Raw genomic sequence first — 15,514 nt, 5'->3', positions numbered from 1 at the left:
GCAATGGAAGACGGTTCACTGGTTCACTGGTTCACTCTTGCTAGAATTGATTTTCTTGTCGTATTTTTTCGCAGCGGTGTCTAAGAGATGTAATTCGGCTTACCTTATTCGGCTCCATCCATCAATCCATAACTTGTACTATCATGGTTTTCCTGGTTCGGCTTAGATATCAAGATAATGTTTAAGCTCGAGATATGATACTACCACCCACAGGTAGAGCTGGGAACGCGACTGATTCAAGCACGTTACATATTCAACGGATGATCGTGTATTCTGCAAGCTTTAATTGGTACACCGAGTCCTCAACAACGTAAGCCTTCTGGTATTAAAGCATGGATCATCTCGCTGCAATTCTAATTACCCAGATGAGAATCTGAGATTCTGATAGGAAACCCCTTATTCGATAGCATATATCATTGCCACCTGCCTCTACACAAAGATCATCCTGCCAGTACGAATCCTTAATCTCAGTGCACTTGCGTCCGCGTAATTTTCTTCTGATACACGTCATCTTATTCGGCATCTTCTGCCCATATTGAGAATGCGCTTGCTCATGTGCTGGCCTCTGTCAACAACTCGCGTACAGAGGCCACATCTGATATCTATGCAACCATCTTTTACTAGAATGAGGAGCTCGAGAACGTAGCCTTTGAAGTATGCTCATCTTCCTAAAGTTCAAATTCATGGTTGGCCTAACTAGCCCTATGTTGCCGAAGCCTGAGCCAACAATTGCTTGCCACCTTCCGTTCTCAACCGTTAACGGCTTTTTCCCAGTCTACCGGTACCGATTGCCACCCCGATATATTTGTTCCTTTGCCACTGATAGGCATAATGAAATTACTCTCCTACCAATCTCGCCTCGATTCCCTACACCCAAAATGCAACAGTCCTGGTAATACTCTACCCCGGCGTTTCATTGTTGAACTTTCAAGTGAGGTGTCGCTCACAGACCACCTGAGACCTACCGTAGGTACCGGAGGAAAATGCTCTGAGCTACAGTACTGAGCATCAGACGAAGGATCAACCACTCCTCATTTACCGACGGAATTACCGCCACAAACTAACCCCCGCGGCTCCGCCCTCTTTCCTCCCCTCAAAATTCGACGTCTTGTGACTAAACGAACTTGCGTTACATTCTCTGATGCACCTAATTGACAACAAGAGCCTCGATAGAAGCTACCAAGGTACATACCTGCATCCCTCACCTCGGAAACCCCCAGTCTTGCAGTGCCAAGCCCGAGGCCCGAGTTCCCCATCACGGTGAACCCTACATCAAGTAGGTACGCTCGTACGTACATTCCCAGCGCTAACCATCACGTGTATGGTCATGCCACGAAGGTACATTCGGAGAAACCCCCCAAGCAAAAACTAGCAAGGAAAAATTAGATAGTAGTTAAGAAAGAAGGCAAGTCGTCCGGATAAACTTCTCAGGCTATTTATGTGTAGCCTTAACCTTAACATCCCTCCACTCCACTCTCCGCGCACCCCCGTCATCCCCTGGAGCATTTCCATCGCGTACCCACACCACGCATCGAGAAAAAAAACTTAGGTACAACCCCGGCCGGCAATCACCGCCATGGGGATGAAGAAACCAGGATGAGACTAGGGTGCAGATGAACGCAACCTTGTTACTTACACATTGCCACGTTCAAATCGAGGGCTTGCAGACGAGAATTCCAGCAAAGTAACAGAATGGTATCACGGGATATGTACCCCAGAAATGCCTCGTTTTTATATCGTGTTTGTGTCACTTGCGGATGTACGCTGGTTGTACAATATACAGAGAATGTGTTCCTGGGGAAATGCGGGGTACATATACACCACGGTTACTAGCGTTTACTGGGACTGTACGTTGTTCAATTTATTTTTCCGTCTTCCCTTCTTATCATTCAATTCTTCGTCAAGACGGACTATTCTGGAGGGTTGTTGGATTACTATTACGATTACACCTCTTCTTTTGACAGTCAATCAATAGCCTGACAAATTCCCCATAAATAACCTTACTTTAACCTTAAGCTCCGAAGTTCGCTTTCATGCTTAACCTGCTCGTTGCCTGCTTGGTTTCTTCAAGGTTTATTTATACAAGCATTTCAACCTGTCAAATTTCTTTTGTTAAATTGTCCCCTCCGCCTAAATGCGACAGAATGCAATGTACGATCTTAGTACTCCCTCGAACACACATTACATGTCTGACAATTCACGCCCCCATTCTTGCAGGAAATTCTCAACTTTGCGAGTCATTAGGTGTTAAAAGTGGCAGGTTATGATCGGCTTTGTCATATCATAGGATTCATTTCATCCAGTAAGAATTGTTACCAAAGCTTGGATATGGCTTTTATGTGATAGAGATTAGAGACGTGACAACGCGTTACTTGGTGCTATATGCCTCGTGATTCTTCTGATGACATACGACGCATCATTTTACTATTTGTTATGCTAGATGAAGAAAGCGATGCTATGTTATTATGAAAACCGTACTTGCTAGTTCCCATCGATATGTCTCATTCTTCCGAGCACCAATTGAGGAGTTTGTTGTCTCGCAAACAGCTCCCGAGAAGGAAATCCACAGATGTGCCCTTTAGTCTCTCCGAAGTACATGATATCATCGAGCTTGTTTGTATTCTCAATTTCATGTAGATCGACAGGGCGTAGTACTTCATATTGTCTAAAGGTTCTACCTCTATTTTGGCCCTAAAAACTCTTCCTGTCATGAGCTGATAGTAAAGGTTTCCATTCATCATAGTTGTATTATCTGCGCCATCTTCTTCCTTAGTCGTCAGTTGATGATTGCGAAGATTGAAACATTCCCATGACATCCTAATTTCATATTGCCTCTAAGCGTTCTTCTCGCATGTTTACATGAAGAAAAAAGCTAAGCAGGTGCAAGCTCTTCTCGACGCGTCTCGTATGGCCTAGATGGGATCAGTGGAAATTTGTATGATTCGTTCCCGGCTCTCCTGCTATTAATTGTAGGAAATATCCCAGTCTTATGTGCCCTATATTATAAATACTATCACTGCCGAAACCTGGGGATCTGCTAGTAGCAAACGTGGTACAAAGAGATCGAGCTTATATCCAACATGCCGATTCGTCAATGACATTCCCGCGCGTTTCGGATGTCAAGCCACAATATGTGTTGCGCCTCTTTTCGTCTTTGTAGAAGTCATCCATACCGACACGCGTTATGCTTGGCCTGAAAATCTACCACTCTCGCGAGTATCAATTTTTTTTAGATTGCTGAAGGATATGAGCAGAGGGGTAAGGAATGATAGTGCCGGCTTGTGTGTGATTTCCTCATTCTCCCAGATCTTCGAGATCTACAAGATGGCCCCGACACCGACTGTGCTTGCTGGCTCGGCAAGATAGTGCCTTGTAATAGGTATATTTCAGGCTCACTGATGGCCTGGGCATCCCAGAAAACATTCTCCCCGGCCACTATTGCTAGAACTTTGTGGGTTTGGTGATACGCCACCCCCTCATTCTGTTGGGACGTTCGCATGATGCACGGCTGCTTTTTCTAGTTCGGCGTCCCGCTAGATGTTAAGTTTGGTTAGCTAAAAAAAAATTGTCCGATATTTGAAGGACCTAATGGAATGACTTCAGTGCAGAACATGCAAGGCTAGTGCCCTAGCATTCAAAATTAAATTAACTCACAGTCAGGAGAGGAGGCTTGTATGCACCTAGAGCATCCTGACGTACTAAAATATAGGTCAGTGCTGTTAACAACCCATACTATTGAAAGACTCTAGCGTCGCTGTGCTTTTTGAGAACATGTTGACCATATTGACCCGATATATTAAATGCTATTGTATGATATGGAAGGCTTACGACACGAATACTACCGAAAATGATGTGAATTACTGCAATGGGAAAGGGCTTTTGAAGTGAGAATTGAACGATTCAGCAACTGCGTATTTCACTCCACTAGAAGCGTACCTCACGTTGAGCCAACCAATGCGATTCATCTGATAGCAAATCGTCTCACTCGACCTAGACAAATCTACCCCAAGTGGCAAATACTACCGTCGTCCTTGGAAGTAATATCACTCCCATCTCACATACTACCCTTTCATGCACATGAGTATTTGGGACTTCGAATTCAAATCATAAACCAATACTTGATCAAGGCTAGAGGCCTACCAATTCATACCACTCTCGTCAGAAATTTCAAGCTCCTCGAGCCGGTGCCTGACCACTCAAGCAACAGATATCAGGCCCATTATTACTCATAAGGGTCTTCGCATCGTAGTTGAATAGATCTCAAAGTTTGCGATTAGATCGAATTCCAGGGACAGCTTACAATGGCGCCATGCTGACTGTATTTCCGCATTAGATCGACCATACGTACAAGGACTCGGTCGAATGGCAGATCAATATTGCGAAGATCCTGTATGCTTCAAGAAGAAAGATCTCTGCTCTGGTGATAGGGTTCCCAGAATTTAAGGTGGCGGAGTTGACGACTACAAATTTTACCACACTTGATGGTATGTGCCCCAAGCTGTCAGATTGATGTTTGCATAGATTGCCTTCTGATTTCGTCTCGGAGGTCGATCGTGTCTATCAATGCCAATATATTCCTGCACGGATAGAGTCGTATGTATCTTGGTACCGAACAATTCCGAGAGCGTCCCATATATGTATTGATATCCGAAGTCCAATAATACATCGGAACAACCGACCACATGTTCTTTGACAGACCCATGGATTATCTTGTGGCAAGCGCCACTAAGTATATTGGGGACTTTGAGGGGTGTATCGCATATCTCGGCACTATGCAAGCGGGTATACTTTGTTCAATGATGGGTGGGTCTCCATGTGAGATTGTGGTGATACGAAGATACTTGTGCAAGATTCAAAGCTTTCATGTGTTCATTATTGCAATCCAGTTGGGTGCTTGGGCAAATTGTGCCCTTCGTTGTAACTTTGCATATTGTGATAAGATGCTTACCGAATGAAATTAATTTAGGATGCTAAGATGACATCCACAAGACAGCTAAGGAAATTTTTGGTTTTATTTGATAGTACTCACTTGAACCAATTGACGAGTCAAGCGTTGTACCCGAGGTAACTGAAGACTTGAATCCTAGTAGCAATATCTTTCCGGCAAGTAGCTTGGTGGAGACTTTGTGCATCGGATTGTGGTTCCCTTAAAGATCGAGCTACCTGTGTATCTCTTGCTGACCGATTCTTCAATTTCAGTATCGCCAAGTAGGGTTTTGCTAAATCTCGTATGCACGTATGTCATATCTCGTCTCAAGAGATAGCTCGATATAGTTCATTCGTCAAGGGGTATCACATATCGAATATGGTTATCGCGGTGATGAAGATATTCCCACAGTGGACTTTCTGTAAAAGAGTGTGCGGCGATTTAACCCCGCTTCACGTCATGATTTCCCCAGACTTCGGGAATGATTGTGAAAATAGGCTGAACATAAAGAAGGGATTAAACTGCATGTTTGCAAGATTGGCGACATACTTCATTTCCTTAATTTTGTGTGTGTGAAAAAGATAGATTAGCGCTGCATCAATAGAGTTTATTTTCACTTTATCTCAAGCACTCGACGGATTAAGACTAAACTTTGCTTACATAAGGACCCGAGTGACCCTGACTGTTTGAGTCAGGTACAATTAAGAGATCCCCTTGTCATTCTCGCTTATGCACGTCGTCTTGCAAATCCAATTAAGACCTTCATTTTTCCCCTGCTATTATCTTACGGAGTCTCGGACTCCGTAACACGTTACCCACATATACGATTGTTTTTCTTGACTACAACACCCTTATGTAATGATATCAAACCAATCCATTATGCACAATACAACCAACGTATGGAATTAAAGCCACCATCGATTATTGGAACACACCTTGGGCATCCCATCCTACGCTCCTTTCATACCCTTTCTGCCTTGACCAGATCTTGTACAACTTTGGTCATTTCCCCATATTTTTATATGCAAAGTAGAAGCACTCTGCAATGTGATCCATCTTACAAGGAATCTTACCTCTTCAACACCCCGCCAGGTCCATTCTCTCCTTTCATATGCAGTAGCCAGCCTTAATATATTCGTCGAGAATTCTGGGATCAATTCCTTCTCCATTCGGCCGGTTGCTTTTTACCGAACCCCAGATTTTTATATTCTGATCCTGAACCTGCATAAACATTCACAGGGGTCAAGTTGATGGAAAGCTGTGATATTTGCAGACACACCTAAGCATATCGTCTGATATGCCAATCCATGCCGCGAATCGTCCTCTACCGGCCATTGCAGGACGCCGCTCACGTCTCTTGTTGTACACCCACAAGCGTGTTCACGTGGCACGTAATCAATAATGCTTTCGTAAGGAGATAGTATAAGCCAAATCAACAAAAGCCTTAACATTCGCACTTCAAGAGCCGAGCTGGGGTTGCACATAAAAATATTTTTCGAACTCTGATTTTCTATGAAAACCTTCACCTTCAGAAACCCTTCGTCTTATCTAACATCATCCATGTCAAGACAAATTTCATGAAACCACACCTACATGCCTTACATCAACGCAATGTCAATCTCGTCTCAAGGAAATTCTCCCAACTCTACCTCCGGAAGCGTTAGACATTTCTCAATGTCTCGGGACAAATTCGATATCGATATTGCCTCACCTCAACTTTCTATCGTAACCAGTAGCGATTTGACATCTCCAACCTCTCTAAAATCACCAAATGGCCGTCGTATCGCGACTTTTTCCCGAGAAGGTATTTTGGGATCCGCGCAAAAAGCTAGAAATTTATCACAATCTTCCGCAGATAGAGAATCTATCACAAATGCACTACAAAGCAGACAAAATCATAATCAAAACCAAAATAGAAATGGAAACGGAAACGGAAACGGAAATCAGAATGGGAACAGTGATGACGGAATCAATCCGTTGAAAAGAAGGAGTACTGATGCTGGCATCGACTACCCCAGACGAAGAGCTACTATAGCTGTGAGTATTCTATTTTGGACCACAACAACAGCTCTAATAAAAATCTAGTGCGAGATATGCCGATCTCGAAAATCACGATGTGATGGTACCAAGCCCAAGTGCAAACTTTGCACAGAATTAGGTGCCGAATGCATTTATCGTGAACCAGGAATCAAACTCGATGCCGGAGATAAACTGATATTAGAGCATCTTACTCGGATTGAAGGATTACTCCAATCAACTTTAATCGGCCAAACATCTAATCTTGCTCTTTCAACCGGATCGCCGTCTATCAATGGAGGAACCACAACCAGTGGTGAGGATCTATCAATGGCAACTAGTGGCGGCTTTGTCTCTATGATACCTGCCACAGGTCTTGGCACGTGGGCTATCCCCACCAATATCTCCACGATGCCGAAAATTCACACAAACGCTGCACTACACTTACTCCAATGGCCTTTAATCCGCGATTTAGTATCACGACCTTACGATCCTCAGATTCTTCTTCAGCTCGAAATGGCCAGAGAGCCACTTGCTTTGTCCAAAGCGCCATGCTTAGATCTATCAAACACCTCTGCATATATCGAAGCATTCTTCGCCAAAGTAAATGTCTGGTATGCATGCGTCAATCCTTTCAATTGGACAAACCACTACCGCGTCGCTTTGTCCAACGGTTTTCGCGAAGGCCCGGAAAGCTGTATTGTGCTTTTAGTGTTAGCATTGGGCCAGGCCAGTTGCAGTGGGAGCATATCCAGAGTAGTCAGTTCTGAAGATCCTCCGGGGCTTCCATATTTTGCTGCTGCTTGGGCACTTCTTCCAAGTTTGATGACGAGAAACACGGTATTATCTGCTCAGTGCACGGTTCTTGCTTCTGCATATTTATTTTACCTCGTAAGGCCATTGGAAGCATGGACCCTATTGAGTAGTACGAGTACAAAGCTTCAGCTTCTCTTGAGTGCGCCTGGTAGAATACCAGCAAGCCAAAGAGAATTATGCGAGCGAGTGTATTGGAATTCTTTGTTGTTTGAGAGTGATCTCTTAGCCGAGTTGGATTTGCCACATTCGGGGATAGTCCAATATGAAGAAGTAGTAGGACTTCCAGGAGGTTTCGAGCAGGAAGATGAGGATGGAGTGGGTCGCGATGAGCTTTGGTACTTTTTGGCTGAGATTGCTCTACGTCGGTTATTGAACCGCGTCAGTCAACTCATTTACTCGAAGGATTCGATGGCGTCGACATCGAGCTTAGAGCCTGTTGTGGCCGAGCTTGATTTTCAATTATCACAGTGGTATGAAAGTCTACCTCTACCATTACAGTTTTCGTATACCCGAACTCCTCTTGCGGATCCGGTTCAAACCGTATTGAGACTGCGGTACTTTGCTTGCCGAACAATCATTTTCAGGCCCTATGTTCTTGCGGTGTTAGACAATGAACAAGCAGCCATGGATCCATCAGTTCGAGAAAATTGCCGGAAATGCCTGGAAGCTTCCATTAGACAACTAGAGCATATCAGCGCACAGTAAGTTCTGTCTCTTCATTATCTCACCGCGAAAGTCTAGCTAACCTCATTTTCAGCCATGCAGGTCACATGCCATATCTCTGGCAGGGCGCGCTCAGTATTGTCTCGCAAACGCTTCTCGTGATGGGTGCCACTATGTCCCCCTCCCTTTCCGCGATCATCAACTCACTCGTCATCCACGATACAATCGACGGTATAATCAATGACGTCGTCATGGAAATCGAAAGATATGCCCATTTAGCACCCAGTCTAAGTCTCTCTGCCGAAATAATCAGAGAAGCCGAAATGCGAAGACGCAGCTACCTTGGCGGTTGAATGTAGATCCTTCAAGATCACACATTATTCTTAAAAACGATACCACAAAAAATGACGACAATCGGCACAATGACGATTATCCCCAGCGCACTACGAGTGGCAAGGGGCAAAAAAGGGCCGAATCTTCAGTAGTCTCAGAAATTATCAGACATACTATTTTCGGGAAGATAAAGACTGGGTAAAGCCACGATATATATGAAATTGGGGCTGTGGTATCAGTCCAAGAGACTGCACAATGAGGAGATCGAATTCTTTTTGGAGTTCCTCGAATTCTCTACGTGGCAGCTAGGCTTCTCGGGCCTGAATGCCTAAACAGCCAATTTGAGTGGTTGAGAAGCACCCCGCACTTTCCAGGGTTATGATGACTTTGGACGTTATGTTGGATGGGTCTTACATGTACACTGCCACATGTTGTATATAGTTCTTTTCTCTTGGAGTGGCTGGTAACTACTGGAAGCCATGCTATAAAATGCTTGCTACTCCTGTTTATTACTATTCTATATTGTAATCCTTGTGTATATTATGCATTGCGTGGGATTGTGGAACATTTTTATTTCAGAAGTCACTTGACCACGGTATTGTATTAGAAAAGCATAAGACTTTAAGAAAAGAATCAACTCATAGTTGAAATTGGAATAGAAAGCGCAGAACTGAGTTTTTACTCATTCCCGATTCCCAAGATCCTTTGACATGTACGATAATTAGCGGCCTGTGTATTGAAATAGTACGATGATTCAAAGATACCTGTCTACTACTCGAATCGATCGTTGCACACCATTCTTCTGTCTGCCGCATACTATCTGACCTTGAGTCATTAAGGGTTCAACAACAGAGAAATCTGACACGATTACTGACTTGGTACTCTTATCATCATCCCGTCAGTCGTATCATATGACCACCATGTGACCATGAACACTGATGTTCTTTGAACCTGGTCGCTGTTTGCTGACATGTGTTAAGATATTTGAAATGACTCTCGCACTATAACTCGTGCTATTGGATGTATGGAAGCCCATCAGCAACAGTTGCAACGTTGGGATTGACCTAAATCTCTCACACAAACACACATACAACATTACAAGTCACGAGATAGTGACCACTCCATACGAGAGCGCTTCATCTTGCGAGAAACAACAAACTCAACGCCAGTATGATATATATATATTGCGCAACCAAACAATAAGGCATGGTATTTATTCCCAATGCGATATCAATACGCTGCAGGGAGCACACCAAGAAGAAACTTTCAAAAAGAGAATAGATATACTGCTTCGGAGAAGCTCCTCGATACATCAGTTGATCTCCAATTCATCAAGCAAGAATTTCATCAACTTTCGGATAAAAAAATCCTCATTTACTTAGCGACTGTAATTTGAGATTGTTTGTAGAAGTAATGATACATGTATGGTGATGACAGTCTAATTGCTATTATCTCTGAATATCTTCCAGGACGCTAAGTATCTACCTCATTGGTGACATTAGTAAGTCATATAGGCTCATGGTACCAAAATTTCTGATCATATCATTCCCACATTTCCCAGACCCCAAAGCGTAATAAATGCTATTGCAATTGTATAGTTCAGGAAATCCTTCTCGTCTCAAATCATCTCCGGCAAGAAGTTACTTAACTCCCATACCCTCAATTTGACAGCCGCTGATAGTTTCCACTTGGAAGCTTTCAATGCCCAATCATCTTTCTAAGCATCTTATCGATTCCACCACTGGCCGATTTCTGGACATTCGCAAATCTCATGACACCACAACTCTCACTCTCAACATGCTGTACCAACCCACTCATCGCAATAAATTCTCTACCACAGCTCGGACCTGGGCATCTGTACATTCTCTGATCATGTACCGGACTTCTCAAATGGCTGTTCAATCCTTGTAGGGTACTGAATCCGTGATGGCAAATAGAACATTCATAGCAGAAGCCATTCCAAGAGCGCTCAGTGGCGATGTTGGTAGAGGAGGGGGAACTATATTCCATCAGAGGTGTAGTAATTTTGTGGTTCTTGTCTAGACGACGGATCTCGGCATTGATCCTTTCACGGTTCGAGCCAGAGGGACAACGGCCGGATTCGAGATGATTGCTGAGAGCTGATGTGGTTGGATACTGAGTGGGGCAGAGAGGGCATTTCATTGGGAATCCCTGGTGGACTTTAGAGTGTTGATGCTGAGGATGTCAGTTTTCAATCTCAAACTGAACATCACCAAGCTCCAAACTTGTCAAAGAGACACTAAATTTCCAGTAATAACATACCTGCATCAGATTATTTTCGTTCATGAACATTCGTTTGCAAGGCGTACAATAACGATCACCATGTTGGGAGACATGATGGTTTTCGCGAGCCACGCTAGACCAGAACCAACTATCACATCCACTGCACTCGAATTCAGGTTCTGCGTTGCTGGAGGAGTACCCATCATCAGAAGGTTCAAAGTTATGATGTGCGGAGCTATTCTCAACGTGTTGATTGTAGCTATTTTCGCTATTGAAATAACGGTCGCAAGGGTCACAGTAATACATTCTGAGTGTGACTGAGATGAAATTAATGGGGGAGACGAGGAATGTACGCTTTTCGGTCGTTTAGCAAGTAAAGAGTCTTGGAAAATTGCGAGCTGTGAGAAGGAATGTGAAACTTCAAATGAGAAGATACCACAAAGGAGTGGTTGGTAATAATTATTCAAAAGCGGAAAGAAAGAACCGCAGATGGAAAGAATTAACAAGCAGAGATCAAAGATCGGTCTTTTCACCTAGGCTAAACTTTTACACTTTCACAAACGAAAGTTGAATACCCATTTTCAATTAGACACTCATGAACTTTAAGTCGGATGGCGGAATGGTAGGAGGATACTCGCATCTGCAGCTAGCCAACGGGAATAGGGAAGCGAGGTGCGTTGGCTCCAAAAGTCCTGCAATAAGCCCACTAGCTTACAACTACAAAGGGAAAGCACATTGAGCGCTGCGATCTCATAATTTATCAATATATCCCAATTTATCAATAATGCAGGTTTATTTTACAAGCCATCAAATTACCGGCGACCAGCCTGCAGTAACGACTCAGCATGCGGTGAAGCAATATTGCAGACATGAACATTTTCCCAAAACCTCCACCTTCCAACCTATAGATGATCCTAGTTGGACAAATATTATCCCTCATCCCCTCTCACCCATCATCGAAGGGCCCTTTCTCTGATACTGATATAACATATAGGTCATATAACCATATAACACACAGGTCATATAGCCATATAACCTATCCTAGTACAGGCCCCTAGAATCCATACGCCATACAAGACCCCTTCCGCAAAAGCCTCTACACGCTGCTTTTTCCGCAGACTCTAAAACACTCATCATCAAACGCTGACCTCACCCAGAAATAACACCATAACCAGTAACACATGGAATCAAGAACTGTAAAATGGTAACACCAAAATCCTTATACAATATCTATACTATAGAGTTACAGTTTACTTGAACCCCTTTCCCTTCCCATTTCCCTCCCACCCAGCCCTTTCCCAATTCTGTCCAGTCCCATCCATCCATTCAACCATTCCTCCTCCTGAATCACATTCTCAGAACGCAATTTTGAAAATTCAACATCTTTTCAGATCTAAATCATGCACGCTCGTGCCCGCGTACATTCCCCATGTATGACAATCACTGCTCATTCCACTCCCCATCCACTCGCGCCCCGAACAAAACAGACGTAAAAGAGAATGGAATCACACGCATCAGCAATAAAAATCTCAAATAAGTAATTAAAGAGCTTGCATGCAATTTTAAGCATTCTAGGTAATAAAAAGGGTAACAGAGAAATAAGAATATTAAAGAAAAGAAAAGAAATCTACTCGATTCTCTTTTTTCCTTCCTCAGCATTCGCGTAACGAGCTGTGCTTAATCCACGTTCGTGCTTAGTTGCTACTAGCCCACCGACTAATTTATCTTTGCGTGCGTTGCTTATTGCTTCATTGTAGCCTTCTGTTGCCCAGGGGCGAGGATTGAGCTTGGGCCAGTTGACCTGTAAAGAAAGTGTTAGTAGAAATGCTTGAAGGAAAGAAGGAGATGATAAAGTGTAGTATCAGGGGTATGAGGGAACGGAAAATAAAGAGCGAGAGAAACGTACATATAGCATTCCGTTGCCGTAAACGAAATTAGCACACCATGCTCCTACTACCAACCAAACCATAACCCAAATTCTCAACGGTAATACAGCGGCATTAGGTAGACGAGGGGTGAAGAGGCCAACAAGAACGAAGAAGATACTGAAGGCGAGGATGTAAGGGATGCTTTGAATGAGTAATGGTCTCCTATCGGCAGTAATAAGATGAGAGCCAATGTTTGCATTACTAGGAAGATAGTAGCCTAGGAATAGATCAAATGAATCCTGCTTAGGTCCGTCTAGGAAGTTATTTCTCACGTAACGCGTGATAGAATTTTGTAGATCTTGAAGAGCACCAGCTTTGGTCCTCACACCTGTCCTTGTGAAATCTGTTTTGAGAGCGCCTGTTCCGGAATAGGACTTGGAGACGACATCAGCGTTATCGGCCCAAAGTTTACGGAAAAGAACTTCAAACTCGGGGTCGGCTGTTGTAAAGGTCTCGCCACGAGTGAGAACACCAAGATCTGTTAATTGCCGGTTTAGAGTCCATCGGCCAAGCATGCTTTGGACAACATTTGTTCTATCAAGGCAGTCCATGCAATTTGTGCGGACAACACTAGTCTGGTGATTGCGAACTTCGAGGCGACCATCGATATCAGCTGGCATATCAATTCCACGGAAATACTGTTGTGCTTCAAGGGCAGAGTTGAGTTGGTCAAGTAATAATTGTGCTCGGTGCCATTTTAATCCTTTGGTTTCGTTGTGGAAATCGAAGTATACGTAGTGCAGTCTGTCCATCTCTTGTCTCTTTCCACTAGGCTCAACCACCCGGAATTTCTCATCTGTAATTTGATCACTTTGTCTGCTTTCATTTGGGACCGAAACCAAAATCTTTACCATCTGTTCATATGCTTCTTTTACCCGCTGCTCGCGTCCCTTTTGGTTTACCAAATTTACCAGATAGTTGTCCCCATAAATTCGGATTTGCTCGTCAAAATGCGCTTTAGCGGCAGGAACGGCGCTTTCAACTCCTCGAATCTGAAGTTTTGGTGTATAATGTAAAGTGTTGACTTCTGCCCAGAATACCGGGACACTTCCTCTGGTTTGTACATATGACAATATCTGCATCTCCTTGTCGCCTGATCCTCCAACTTTGCCATTTTGCATTCCAGCACCTCCGGCAAATCCACCAAGCCCACTGCTATTATCATTCAGAATGATAATTTGTTCCGTCTCATTGAAGTTCGAAACATGCCCATCCTCATCCACACCTCGAGAAAAGTATCTAGTTCCAGCTCGGTATCTGGATCTTCGAGTAACCAAGATAAAGGTCAATGGGGTAGACTTGACTTGAGTGTGAACAATCTCGAACATTCCAAACATAACTGGCAAGATATATGGATCCGCCGCTGGTTGTTGTCCGTGTTGATGTCGAGACCCAGATGTTCGGAAATCTATTAAATCTGACTGTATAAATTTATTCCAAAAGAATCGGTCGTCTGCTCGCTTCCATAGAGGAGCTGATGTGTCGAGTTGCGATTGTCTCTGAAAAGTGTTGGTAATGTCGGAAGAATATGAAAAGTACATCGGTGCAGACTTGATGAAGATCTTGAGGAGGTTAAGGTAGGTATCTTCGTCTTGGTCTCGAAGCGCTCGTTCTTGGAGAGGTAGGAATTCGGTTGTGACGATTTTAAATACCATATGTCCCTTCAGTCTTCCAATAGGTTGTGCCTTTGTGATTACAATGATGTACTTGTCTAGGAAGAAATCAGTTCCAACTCTGGTATAATGTGGCATTGTAAATACCCAGTCGTAGTTTGATCATGCCCAAGATACCAGCAATACTGGATACACGCTTTCCCCCCAAGAGTGCTCCATCATTAAGTCGTATATCTCCTGTTGGTCGATCAACTACAAGTGTTGGTGCTGAGGGTGAAGATGGTGATGTGAATGCGTAATGCGATGTTGAGGCATGGACGTTGATATCCCTGAAGGGCAAAGAACTAGCCATTTCGACTGATCTATCCTGCAGATAGTGTGTATCGTAGTTCCTCTCTTGTCTGGTTCTCACAAACAAATTCCTCTGCTGGCGCGTACGATCTGATCTATAATTCAGTCAAGCTTGATATAGCTGTTCTCTAATTCGAAGCTCGGAGCCTCGCAATATCTAAAATTAACACTTGGTGGATACGCCCTAGAAGCACCCCCTTGTTATTACTAATCTCGTCCCTTTCTGTTTGTTCCAGATCAATATCTAAAGTTTCAAAGTACGGAGTGCAGAACTCTTCTTGATATTCATAATCACTTGAAATGATTAACAAATATAAAAGGAGTAAGACATATTCATTAGAATTACTATATTTGTTAATATAATTCTACAGTACCCAGGTAGCATCGAAGAATTAGCTCCAGTTTTGACAGCTACTGATTCAGATTCGGGGGTGAATCTAGCATTTGATGATGACCTTTTGATAGGCTGACGTTCAAAGCGCATCTAAACAATGCTCCACGTGATCATGATTGTCCCAGTAATCGAAGCGATTTAGGATCGTCGTCACTTTCCAGGTTGCGCTGTTTCTCAAGATCAAGCAAGATAGCATTTAACTTTACCTCAACCATTTCCGCCTTCCTCC

General features: G+C 43.5%; 3 protein-coding genes across 3 annotated transcripts; 1 reads left to right on the top strand and 2 right to left on the bottom strand.

Moving 5' to 3' along the window:
- Positions 1 to 5,881: 5,881 nt before the first annotated feature.
- EAF02_011296 (uncharacterized protein) lies at positions 5,882 to 9,569 on the top strand. The gene is made up of 3 exons (XM_038907343.1): positions 5,882 to 6,964; positions 7,013 to 8,460; positions 8,517 to 9,569. Exons 1-3 carry the CDS (start codon positions 6,521 to 6,523, stop codon positions 8,773 to 8,775), a joined length of 2,151 nt encoding a protein of 716 aa, XP_038752823.1. The 5' UTR covers positions 5,882 to 6,520; the 3' UTR covers positions 8,776 to 9,569.
- Positions 9,570 to 10,453: 884 nt separating this feature from the next.
- On the bottom strand, positions 10,454 to 11,305 carry EAF02_011295 (uncharacterized protein; the record flags this gene model as incomplete). Its single annotated transcript, XM_038907342.1, has 2 exons — positions 10,454 to 10,951; positions 11,039 to 11,305. 2 exons carry the CDS (start codon positions 11,303 to 11,305, stop codon positions 10,454 to 10,456), a joined length of 765 nt encoding a protein of 254 aa, XP_038752822.1.
- Positions 11,306 to 12,295: 990 nt separating this feature from the next.
- Positions 12,296 to 15,154, bottom strand: EAF02_011294 (uncharacterized protein). Its single transcript, XM_038907341.1, has 3 exons — positions 14,688 to 15,154; positions 12,906 to 14,638; positions 12,296 to 12,800 (listed from the first exon to the last, which is right to left on the bottom strand). The coding sequence occupies exons 1-3, from the start codon at positions 14,890 to 14,892 to the stop codon at positions 12,627 to 12,629; spliced, it is 2,112 nt and encodes a 703-aa protein (XP_038752821.1). The 5' UTR covers positions 14,893 to 15,154; the 3' UTR covers positions 12,296 to 12,626.
- Between the last annotated feature and the right edge of the window lie 360 nt (positions 15,155 to 15,514).

Source organism: Botrytis sinoallii (assembly GCF_014898435.1).
Source record: "Botrytis sinoallii strain Bc 23 chromosome Unknown BSIN_031, whole genome shotgun sequence".
NCBI classification, from domain to species: domain Eukaryota; kingdom Fungi; phylum Ascomycota; class Leotiomycetes; order Helotiales; family Sclerotiniaceae; genus Botrytis; species Botrytis sinoallii.
The sequence above is the reverse complement of the archived record's forward strand: the minus strand, read 5'-3'. Positions and strand labels throughout refer to the sequence as shown.